General features: G+C 38.0%; 1 protein-coding gene across 1 annotated transcript; it reads right to left on the bottom strand.

Annotated features, from left to right (window-relative positions):
* Positions 1-8,904: 8,904 nt before the first annotated feature.
* Positions 8,905-11,179, bottom strand: LOC110756169 (tryptophan N-monooxygenase CYP79A68-like). The gene is made up of 2 exons (XM_021957560.2): positions 10,112-11,179; positions 8,905-9,766 (listed from the first exon to the last, which is right to left on the bottom strand). Exons 1-2 carry the CDS (start codon positions 11,039-11,041, stop codon positions 9,137-9,139), a joined length of 1,560 nt encoding a protein of 519 aa, XP_021813252.1. The 5' UTR covers positions 11,042-11,179; the 3' UTR covers positions 8,905-9,136.
* Between the last annotated feature and the right edge of the window lie 1,605 nt (positions 11,180-12,784).

The raw sequence follows: 12,784 nt of genomic DNA, 5'->3' as shown, positions 1-12,784 counted from the left end.
CACTTGTCTAAACAGAAAAAAAAACCCTTAATAACATCATTAGAACTCAGTGAAAACCCTAAACCCTTCACCTCCCCATGGCCCTGGCCTTTCAGCCCAAGATATTACAAACTTTCCATTGCGCTCTACTCAAACTCTAGCCTTCGATTCACCAATAATTTGTGAGAGTCTTCACCATTCATTAAAAGCTTCACGCAACAACCTATCTTTCATATGTATATCGTGGCCATACAGCAAATTAATTTATTCATTTTAAAAATGATGTTTCTTCTTCCCATTCCGTCCTCTTTCGTAATTCAATACCAAGCAAATTCGTTAGTGATTTGCATTCGCGTTAATTAGTGTGTTAATAGATTTTTGTAAATTTATTTATAGAAACTAATAGAAGCTGAACTTGGAGACAATAGCATAATCAAGTTTTTTTTATTTTTTATTATTTATTTTTTAATACAAGCGATAGTTTAAACTACAAAGGGGAAGGAGGGGGGTTTCTCACCAGGGCCAGTCTTGAGATTTTGAGGGCCCTGTGCTAACCTTAAACTGGGGCCTCACATAAGCTAACACAAACTTACACCATCACGTAATGCCATACAATAAATGTTTTTTTTCTTCTTAAAGTGACCAAAGTACCCCTACTCCCAAGGGCAAAATTGAAATTTCACAAAAGAATTAAATTTGATTAAATCGATTAAATTGTATCAGGGATGTTACACCTTTTGAATAATCACCATGATTGTGACGATGAGTCTTTGTCGTAATAGATCATATTCAGATATTAAATATTTTTTAACACCTAATTTATTTTGTATCAATATTCCAAGAACATCATTAATTGGATGCGACTTTTTTGGTTGAGTTAGTTGGATGCATTATTTTTGCAAAATTAAATATCTTTTTAACCTAATTTATTTTGTATCAATATTCCAAGAACATCATTAATTGGATGCAACTTTTTTGGTTGAGTTAGTTGGATGCATTAGTTTTGCAAAATTAAATATTTGAACATATATAAAACAATCGTGTACCACTTTACTAACTACATTTTTAATTGAGGTGAGCCCTATATATGGAAGTCTTATCTCTATGGGCACTTGAAAAAAAAAATAAAAAAATCTACATGAGTAATTGAAGAGCTAGCGTCAAGTCAATGATGGGGACGTATGCACATGACAAGCAATGTCTGCACATAGGAATATAGATATTATTGGGGCAATTAGAATATACTTGTGTGGGGGTCTTTTTTCTTCCAGCAGCCAGACGAATGGGCTTGGGCTGCTGTAAAGAATGAGGGGAGAATATTGCCCCTGTTTCTGAGTTCAAAGATCGGGCTCCAAGAGAGTTTTGAAAGGAGTAGTGGCAACCTTAGAAAACACCTTGGATTCTTTCACCAATCAACCAAATAAACGTGACAGATTAGCAATGGTATGGCTTGGCTTGAGGAGCTTGTGGCATGGGAGCTAAGCCTTCACAAGTTTAGCAATTTGAGAGAGAGAGACAAAAGCTTGAATTTCTTACGGAAAGAAAAGAGTTCAGAGCGGGGGAGGAGAAGATTAGGAGAATTTCTATCTCAGGAAGAAAGGAAGCAATAGAAATAGAAGACAGGGTGTCTAGAGTAAATTTCCAGTCGCTTGACAAAGCTTGGTCGCGCTCTGGATGATGTTGTTTTGTTGGGTTGAGGAAGCTCCCTTTTATAGGCGCTTAGAACCCTAATTCTATCGATCCTCCATTCCCACTTTTCCTTTGCTTCTTTCCAATTACCCCTTTTTGGTGAAATCTCTTCAACCAGAGTGCCTGGGTCAAAGGTTCTTTGGGGTTCCAAGGTTTTATGCGGCTGGACCTCCTCATAGGGATGAGGCGCCACCTGCTTTCTTCCTTGGTTTTCAAATTAGAGTTTGCAGAGGAAAAAGAGAATGGATAGAGTCGTTTGTCCAGTGGGTATTCCTCCTACACACATGGATTTCCTTTAGTTCTTGCAATGGCTTCTTGTTGGCTGTTTATGGAGCTTTGACAAGAGTGGAATACGATGCTAGATATTTTATAAGGCGTTGGGCTGGGCTTTTCCTAAGGCATTGGGTCATTGGCTTCCTACTTCCAGTAGTCAGCTAAGGTTTCGTCAGGCTGTTGGAAATGGCTTATTTGCTTTACCTTTTGATGAGGTGCTAGAGGCTTTAACTGATATGAGGCTTTCCTAAGTGTTGCAGACTATTGGACATTCTCCTAAGGCATTGGGTCATTTTTCTCTCTCTTTTGCTTACCCATATGTTTGGGCTCAAGAAATGGGTTTGAGTTTTGGTGTTCCCAAGTAGCCCAAAACTTCCACTTCTTGGCTCATCAATGGGCCTCGTGAATGCTCGTAACCATCCATACCACAACCCGCTCAGCAAGCTTTAGGCATTTGTGTGGCTTGGGCCCACTTAAGCTTGTAGCATGGCGTATTGCTTGTTTGCTTGGTGTGGCACATGTGCAAGTAGGGGTGGGCACGGTACGGGATGACACGGGATGGAGGTCATCCCGGTGTCAATCCCGAATAGGAGAATCGGGACGGTATGACACGGGATGGGAGATTTTCAAAACACGTTCAAACCATACCGGCTCTAATCGGGATCGGGATGGTTCGGTATCAAAACTGATACCGTTCACCTTAGGCTAAAATTTGAATTTTTTTTCTTCAGTTTTTGCAGCTGCCAAATAACTTCAGTTTTTGCAGCTGCCAAATACTTCTGTATCCGAATCAACTAGAGTTGGTGATGACGGAGTTGAGGACGAAGATGCATCTGTGATTGCATTCACAGGTAAGAAGAAGTCTTCCAAAAAGAAAGATAATAGTGTTATTACTGCATCGAGTGAAGAAACTAAGGTTGGGGCTGAAAATACAGATGTAGTTGAACCAGAACAACCAAGTAAGGAAACTAGTAAAATTGAAGCTGACGATGCTAAAGTTAACAAGAGTAAAGAGGTTCCAGAAACTTCAAAAAGTAAGAAAAAGAAGAAGAAAAGTGGAAGGACTGCTCAGGAAGAGGATGATTTGGATATGATTCTTGCTGAGCTAGGTGAGGGGTCTTTTGCATCGAAACCTGCTGCTGCTCCCATGCAAGAGGAGAAAGTTGAGGTTCAACCTGATATAGTCGCCCCGGTTGATGGTTCAGGTGAAAAGGAAGGTGAAGAAGAGACTGTGGAGTCTGCTGCAGTGAAGAAGAAGAAAAAGAAGAACAGAGAGATGGGGCAGACGGAGAGAGAAGAAAGAAAAGAAGAAGAGAGGAAGAAGGAAAAAGAATAAAGAAAGAGAGAGAGAGAGAGAGAGAGAGAGAGAGAGAGAGAGAGAGAGAGAGAGAGAGAGAGAGAGAGAGAGAGAGAGAGAGAGAGAGGAAAAAAGAATTAAAAAAGAGAGGGAGGATAATAAAAAAGAGAAAGACGAGAAAATAAGAAAAGAGAGGGAGGGGGGGAAATAATATTTTAATATTTATTATTTAATATTAATTAGTTACTGTACGGTACGGTATGACACCAAACGGGATCACATATCTGATACCGGTGTCGTGCCAAACAGTAACGGGATGACACGGTTTCATCCCGTTTAAGCATCAACACCAAACGGGATGGCACGAAATTGACACGGTTTGGCACGGTTTCGGGATGACTTCGGTATTTCGGTTTTGATGCCCACCCCTATGTGCAAGCGTGTATGACGAACTTTCATGTGCTTCAATTGGTTTTTTTCTCAATAAGGTATCGCATTGGGCCAGATATATTTTTGGGCCCAACCTTGGATTTTTTAGGCCTCAACAACTTGCTGAAGAATATATATATATATATAGTACCATGCAAATTAATTTCACATTTAATAAAGCTTTTACAGTACATAAAAGCGCTTTTGATATTTTGTTAAGTGTTTGACTGACACAGTAAAAAACGCTTTTAAAAGTACTTAATTTTTTTTTTAAAGAATCCCAAAATATTATAATAAACATAGGAAATAAAAATTCACAGGATCCCAAAATAAAAACACGACTTAAAAAAGTATGAACTTCATCAAGTATAATTTTTAATCATTTTTTGAAAATAAAAAAGGGGACATAAGAAGATTTATGAGGCCATGATGCTTAGCAAGGGCTCGGTGGTTGATGTTGTTAGTTACTACACATTGATAAATGGATATTGTAAGAATAAAAAGATTGACGAGGCCATGATGCTTTTTCTGCAGATGCATCAACAACGGAGTTGATAGTTCAATTACTGTCGAAAGATGAAGTGGATCCTGCTTTGTTGCCGTTGATAAAAGAATCACTGTGAAATTAATTTGCATCTGTGGACAATGAACTGGTGCATCTTTGACAACCATAAAGGTATTATAGTGGTCGTGGGTAGTGTTTTGGTTTTAATAGGAGAGAAAAAGAGACAAAAAAAAGAAGAAAGAAAGGGTATTTTGGCATTTAAAAAAATTAAATGTGGGTATTTTCGGTATTTTAAAAGTTTCATTAAAGGGAGCCAAGTGCATCCCGTGTTTTTTTGTTTTGCAATGCTTTTAAGAAGAAGCACCTCTCAAGTACTTCTTCCAAGACCACTCCAAGTGCTTTTGGATCTCACTCAAAGCGCTTTTGCAATTTTTGCCAAACACCATTTTAAAAAGACAGAAGCGCTTTCACCCATTTAGAAGCGCTTTTCGCTGCTCCAAAAGCCCTCCCAAACGAGCTCCCCTAACAACGATAACAACAAATAATATAAGAAAGAAAAATGTACATGAAAGTTACCTGATCAATACTAAATTCTGCAGATTGAAATTGTTGCATTTGATGGGTATTCTGGAACCCGTCAGCGCCATCTAGAGCCAGATAAACAAAAAAATTGATGAAGTTAAACATGAAACTACAAGTTCCTAATATAAAGTACATAACTTTTTGAGTCTTATATGAATTGGGACATTTCAGCAAGATTTTACCTCTCTCAAACTATGAATAACAAGTTGAATTTGTCTCCGAAGTGTTTCCTCTGCCATTAGATGAACATTTCAGCAAGAAGTTGAATATCTATCAAACTATGAATACCAAGTTGAATTTGTCTTTGAACATTTCAGCAACATAACGGCTTACAACCAAAGTGAAAATACCTGTAGGATGACTAAAAATGCCTAGAGGGGGGTGAATAGGCCAATTCAAGATTATAATCAAGTAAACAAAAATAAACTTCGGTAGCAGGATTGATATGGCTTATCAATCCTGAAATGTGTTGGGAATAAAATAAAAGAACACAGAGAGAATTATTTTACGTGGTAAAACCTCACCTTTGGGGAAAATCCACGGGACTCTTCAATCCAACACAAATCCACTATAGAACGATGATTACAAGAAGTGCTCACACACTTATCCTAGACACATTCTAGATAATGTTTACCGACTTCTTCGTAACTCAACTTCTGTCACGGGATGATCTTCGACACTCCTTATGTTGAATGCAATACTGGTCACGATTGCTTCAAGCTCCTTGGAGGAAAACCGCCACCACGGTCTTGGTGCCCTCAACCGTATGAGTCACCGAACAATGCAAATGAATGCAATATGAATGATTAAAGTGTTTGATAAATCACCAAGTAAACATGGAACACTTGATGATTTATCTCAAAAATATGCACATGAGCTTTCTCTTAAAAATTCAGTATACTGAAAAAAAATATGTCGAAAGCTCAATCTTTGAAAAAGAAAACACCGCATTTTATTCAAGGCAAGTTTTCTCTCAAAAGAGAGAAACCCACGTGACTACTATTTCAATTCAACAATGACTCTGAAACCTATTATACTATATGACTCCAAACTTGATGCAAAATGAACTCATAGTAAGGACGTCAAAATAGGACCACAAAGGTTAATCAATTATGACAACTAGTTTTGAATCAATATGGATTCTTGAAGAAAACGCCAACCAGCCAATTTTTAATAGAAAAATAATATCTATTAAAACAAAAGAATTTAGACCAATCAAGTAGGAGATGATTTCAACATGCAAGTCATAATGGGAAAATATAATATTTTAACTTAAATCAAAATAGAGTCCAACTAGGAAAGCAATCTCAAGAGATAAAATCTAATCCTATTAAAATAGGACTAACATAAAAGTGCTTGAGTGAAAATAACTTTAACTAGGAATCCTATAATGAATGCATGATTATGTCATGATTTACCTGAAATCAATTTCCTCATATTGATCATGTCACACTTCGAAAATCCGGGATTGAATGTGTTGCGCCAAATCTTCTAGTAAACATAATTCACACACTACTTCCCAACCTATGCTAGAGTCTAGGAAATGACAATACAATTTTCATACTAAGACAAAGAACACATATGAGATATAAAATCTCTGAGCTGAAATGGTTTTCAGCAGCTTCCCATATCTTATCAACTTTAGCCTCAGATAAACCTTTGATTCCAGTCAAGTTCTGCCAAACAGAAATTAGAGTAAGGAATCCGACCTTCACATGCTCATTTTAAATTCGTTTTACTTTTGAATAGCATAATCTTGATTTATCTTTTTTAATTACTTTATTTAGTAGTTATGTTTTAATTACTATTTACTTAGTGAATAATTAGTATTTAAATATTTGATTAAATGGAAATAAAAATTTTAAAATAAAAATTACCATTTATTAAATTAATTAAAATATTTAATTATTCACTAAAGAAATAATAATTAAAACAGAATTACAGATAAAAGTAATTAAATAAGTCTAAGATATTATTTAATTACTAAAAAGAAAATTTAAAATAAAAATTTCTATTTTATCTCTCCCGACGAAGTTTCGTCGGCACAGGTCTATCCCGGCGAAGCTTTGCTGGATTAGACTTGCCCCGACGAAAGACGAAATTTCATCGAGGGAAGTCTAATTCAGCATATTTCGCGGGGATAGACCTGAGCGATTTCGTCGGGAGAGATTTTCAGGCCCTTTTTTTTTTAATAATAAAAATTTACTTTTATTTTTTGGCCAATGTTACGGAAGGTGTGTAAATCCTTTCTAGGCTTTTATTCCAAAATACTAACCTTGCTCAGCCATGACAACTATAGAGGAACTTCTTCTCCTATGCAACTCTTTTTTTTTTTTTTGGGTTACAAGGAGGGCCGAAGCCCAAGAAAGAAAACCAAAAAGAAAACTACACTGGGACAAGCCTAGCAGTGGTCATCCTAACAGAGTCATTTGCCAAGAGGCTTAAAATAGAAGGAGGGGGAAGGTCAACAACATGATAACCCAAATTGGAACTTTGACCAATATGTGCCATATGGTCAGCAGCAATGTTTTGTTCTCTATAGATATGAGAAATGGAACACTCCCAGTCATGCAATAACATGTCTTTGCCACTATGGATGAGGCTAGAGAGAGGGTGACTAGGCCTATTCTGTCCATTAATTAAGGAGATAGCAGTAAAAGAGTCACACTCCACTTTAATTCTTCGGATACCTTTGTTCCACGTAAGGAGTAAACCTCTGAAAATACCCCATAATTTAGCTTCAAGGATTTTACCACACCCCAAATTAGTGACAAAGCCCTTAATCCATCCACCCGTAGAATCCCTTATGATGCCTCCAGCACTAATAGATCCCATCTCACCCATACAACTACCATCCACATTAATTTTAAAACAGCCAGCACAAGGAGGAGACCAATGTAACTTAAGAATTTGTTTGGAGGCCTTAGAATTCCTGGAGCGGTTAGCCACCAGCCACTCCCTAGTAAACTGAATGATTGGAATGTGGGGCCAATGAGGAGGGGTAAAGTTGTCATCAAACACTTTCTTACATCGTCATTTCCAACAAAACCACAAGGAGGCCAAGAATAGAGAGGACCAAGGGATACCTTGCATGCAGCTGAAACTAGCCTTAATATTGATGAAAAGCCAATCCTTAAAATCCATAGAGAAAGAGTGAGCAATTTGATTAGGAATTCCACATTCTAGCCGCATGACTACACCTGCGAAAAAGATGGTCCAAAGACTCCATGGAAACGTTGCAACAAGGGCAATTAGGATTGGAAGCTAAGTTCCTTCTAACACGTTGGACATTAGTTAGGAGCTTACCTTGAAACAGCAGCCAAACAAAGGTTTTTATTTTAGCAGGAACATGCAGCTTCCAAATAATATCCCAATTCCAAGTATGATTAGTCTCCTCAGTAAACAAGGAGAGATAACCGTTTTCACTGAAAATTCACCATTGGAGGTAAGCTGCCATATACAAGAGTCCACCTCACTATGATTAAAACCTCCTATTCAGCTCTTTAATTCTCTTTTCTTTAGATTGGGTGAGAGTATGTTTTTGAGTACGTTTTGCTGCAAGGGAAAGGACCCATATATACATGCATCACTTGAATGCCTTGCCTATCAAGAAGCTTTCAAGTGTTCTGTTTGCATTAGACTAGGTTTGTTTCAATTCATATTGTATAATGAATTAACACTTGTGTTTTACTTTAATAAGCTATGTACAAGTGGTTATTCCAAAAGCTTGAGTTCTATTCCGTATTCAATTAAAACACTTGAGTCCTTTTAGGATTAGAAGATATATTTCCAGAACTAAGACAATAAATTGTCTTACACGGTGCTCTAAATAGATGTAGATAAACAAAGAATCACAAGAATAATGTTCATGTTTACAATATGTTGATAAGTGTCGGCATGGAACACAGTGTTATCATCACACACAATTTTGTATCTTAAATACCTTGGGAGATCTTGTTTTCTACCCGTTTCTCTTATCTTTCTCATCACACATGATTAATCATGTGATGAGAGAGACAAAGAAAAAGAAGCATGCAACATGTTACACTAGAGTTTCTCTACTATTTGTTGGCGATGGAAAATTGGGAATCAGTATGCTTGGCTCCAATTTTAATTAATAGAATTTAGTAATGGATTGAATGATCCAGAGTCTAGTCAATTAATTTATCATATTTGCAATTTGATCGGCGACCATTTTCAGCTCATCCCATAAGATAGGCTTTTGATGTAAGCCTATACATTGCATTAGTCTTGGTATATTTTTCTTATACTTTGTTGAAATCTCCCACTTCCTTGAAGATGAAAACTATTCAAAGCACAAAGTTTTCCTTATTTTTATTTATCCATTCCTAGTTGGTAGATCTGACTACACTTGGGTGAAACTAAACCATGTAGAGAGAAGCATGCAAGCGAGGTTTAGCATGTGCAAGCAAAGGGTTGGCCTTGAAGAGGGAGAGAGCCTCAGTGAGGTCAATCTTGTCCACATTGGGTGGCATGCTCCAAGTAAACCCTTGCAAAAGCCTTGCTAGGGGCATGATAGTTATGGTAGTCCCAATCCCACCCCCCATGCATCCTCTCCGTCCAGTAGAGAATGTAATGAACCTGAGCTCACGCTCTTGCAGATCCACTTGTTGATCAGCATCTCCTTTTAGATGTCGTTCCGGGTCAAATCTCAGCGGGTTTTCCCACACTTCCGGGTTGCGCCCGAGACCCAAGCGGCTTAGCAGAACACTACTCCCTTTTGGGATGAAGTAGCCTGCAACTACCGCATCTGTGTTGGACACGTGAGGGACGTTGAATGGTGCAATTGGATGCAGCCTAAGTGCTTCTCTTGCACAAGCACTTATGTAAGGGAGCTTGGGGACATCAGACTCTTGAACAAGCCTCTGCTTTCCAACTACCCTATCTAGTTCTTCTTCTGCCTTTTTTAGCAGCTCAGGCTGGTTGAGCATTTCTGATAGAGCCCACTCTACTGCATTGGGCGGATTATCCACTGTTGCAAGCTGCAGTTCCTGATCACGCACAAGAACATGTATGTAAGTTGGTTTCTTACTTTGTAAATGAAAAATTCAGAAATAGGATCATCTGCTTTTCTTTTCAGCGCTCCTCATTGCTCAAGTTCATCGTTTTGAGTTTAGAGTTTAGTATTCATAAGCACAACTTTAGCTCAATAAACATTGACAAATTAGCAAGCGGCTTATAGCTCAAGTGATTAAAAGGATTTATCATGCAACGGAAGTCCTGTTTTGAATCTCCATTCCTTTTAATATCGCATGAATAAAAATAAACATAAAAATATCAACAAATTAAGGATCCATACTACTTGAAAAAACTAGTGGTAAGTAAGAATATCTCACTGTGATTTGAGCTTTGATTTCTTCACCTGACAATAAGAGCTGTCCATTTGCATCTTTGAGTGAAATGAAAACATCAAGCAGGTCCTCAGGCTCCTTCGTCCTTCCATCTCTCCATTCTTTCATTCTCTCATCTATAAGAGGGTCTTGATATTGCTTGATGATCTTCAAAGCACCCCTCACCTTTTTCTCATGGCCACTTATGTCAAACACTCTCAGCCATGGAAGATAATCCGATACGCAGAAAGCGTACAGATGCAAGAGTATAGTCAAAAGCGCAGAGACATGTTGCTCTTCTTCAAAGCCAGGCCCTCCATCCTTTCTACCTTTGCCAAAGTACCTCGTGTTGAAAATCATCCTTCTCATCACACCTCCTGAGTAAAATTGAGCTGCAGTTCTCACATTCACCACCGAACCGTTCGGATTGGTCGAGCACTGATTGTATAGGAACTTAACAAGGTTATCAGCTTCTTCGTTTCTCTTACCAAGTAGCCATTGAACCATATAATGATTGAACACGTCAGCAATCAAAACTTTTCTCATTTTTTTCCACTGGCCTCCCCAAGGCGCAAAAATTGTGGTCAAGAACCCACTGCTTAAAATATCAGTTGCCATTGTGACAGGTCTTGATGCAAAAACTGCATCATTTTTCTTCAAAAACTCCCTGGCAATTTCTGGTGATTTCACTGGGATGACATGAACATTTCCTAATTTTATGCATGCAATGTCAGTGTTGAGTTCTTTCAAAACCCTATGCACCCATTTATATGCTGGCCTGTTCCTCCACATTTCTGGTACACAACCAACAATTAGCCATGGCGTCGGGCCTGGGGGGAGAGAGACTCCTTTGTTTCTATTGCTGGTTTTCAACCTGATCAAGTTGACAAGAAAGATGAAAAAGGATACAAGGAAAATTGCAATTGGAGTGTTCATGATTTAGATTCAGAGAGGATGTGGAATTGAGCAGCAGGTAGTGTTGGTCAAGGTTTTATAGTTCTATCTCAATACTGCTAATAATTAAGCAGCACTGCAGGTAGTGGTGAATTATCCATCATGACGTGAAATTAGTTGAGTTAGTTGGATGCATTATTTTTGCAAAATTGAATATCTTTTTAACACCTAACTTATTTTGTATCAATATTCCAAGAACCAGGGACGGACCCTTAGTTTGGCAAACCTAGGCTATAGCATAGGTGGCTTCTTTTTTCCAGCCAAAAAAATAAAATCCTAGGTCACCCAATTTAAATAGAGTAATGCTATTTAGACACACAACATTGACCACCTTAGCTGACCACCTTACGTGGCAACTGATGTGTCATGCCCAGTGGCGTATCTAGGAATTTTTCAAGGAAGGGACGATATTTAAAAAGCTAAAAGCTCAAAAAGTGAAACTAGGCTGGTAAGTGGTAGGTTTAAAGTCACTCATGTGTAGGTAATAACTTACATCTAAACGTTTTATTGCCCAAAAAAAAAAAAAAAAAAAAAAAAGAACTTGTTACAAGCAAGCATGGTTTATTTCAGAAGGGGTGTGCTGTCTTATTTTAAAATAAAAAGGTGGTTATTCCTCTTTAAACACATCCACACCGTTTCATTAAAAAACAATTGAAAATGCACTGTTTGATTTTACAACACAAAGCCAAAACAGATTGTTTTATTAATGAAAAAGAATCACAACAATAATGCAAACGACACCGTTTGTGTCAAATTATTTGAAAAAAGAAGGTCGTCTTCTTCGCCTCGCACACCGCTTCTGTTAGACACTTCCTCAATACCTGAAATTTGCAAAACAATGATAGGCTCAGGCAAAACACCTCCGCCTCTCCCCAAAGTGAGCCTGCACGCGAGCTAACAAGCAGAAACAAAACTTAAGACAATTCTCTCGAGCAAAACAAGAATGTCTTTCGGGCATTTGCTCGAGCAGTTGGTGGGCACCAGAGCAGAGGGGCAAATCTGGTACCTCCAAGGCTTTTCTGGGCGAAGAGAGGTGCAGCTGCACCTCCTTGCGCCTCTGTGGGTCCGCCACTGGTCATGCCATGTCAATTAATGAATGTTGCCATGAGACCACTTACTAGGAACGCTAGGGTTTTTTTAATTTGGTTTTTAATTGATATGACGACATTCATTAATTGACTTGGCATGACACATCAATTGCCACATAAGGTGGTCAGCTAAAGTGGTCAATGTTGTGTGTCTAAATAGCATTACTCATTTAAATAACCTAACCTCATCTAGTTCTCCTAGTCAATAAAAAGAGGGGGGGGGGGGCTATAGCCCAGGTGGCTTCTTTTTTCCAGCCAAAAAAATCCTAGCTCACCCAATTTAAATAACCTCATCTAGTTGGGGTGTGGGGGAACTCACACACAACACAGCAAAAGAAAAAAAAGAGTAAAAAATAAAATAACTCACACACAACATGTAGGAAAAAAAGATAAGAAAAGAAGAAGCACTACCCTACCCTCGCATTAGAGAAAAAAAAAAAAAGAACGCTCTTGTTGCTACTGCACTCACCTTCAAGACTTAATTCAAGTGAACCAAGTTTCTATATTTGTCATGTAAGCTTCTCTCAATTTCTTGATGCTTTAATTTGAGGATTTTTTTGGAGTTTATGAAGTATCAATTAGGATTTGCAATTGGGGCATAAGTTTCAGTTTATGAGTTATGAATTATCAAATAGAA

This window comes from Prunus avium, chromosome 7 (assembly GCF_965620075.1).
Source record: "Prunus avium chromosome 7, drPruAviu1.hap1.1, whole genome shotgun sequence".
Classification (NCBI taxonomy): domain Eukaryota; kingdom Viridiplantae; phylum Streptophyta; class Magnoliopsida; order Rosales; family Rosaceae; genus Prunus; species Prunus avium.
This window is presented reverse-complemented; position numbering and strand designations above follow the sequence as displayed.

Bases quoted from the DNA above. Each gene is read 5' to 3' on its own strand.
- LOC110756169 (XM_021957560.2), bottom strand. From the start codon at position 11,041: ATGAACACTCCAATTGCAATTTTCCTTGTATCCTTTTTCATCTTTCTT. The intron at 9,767-10,111 runs GTGAGATATTCT...GTGCGTGATCAG, and splicing joins AAATCAAAGCTCAAATCACA to GAACTGCAGCTTGCAACAGT.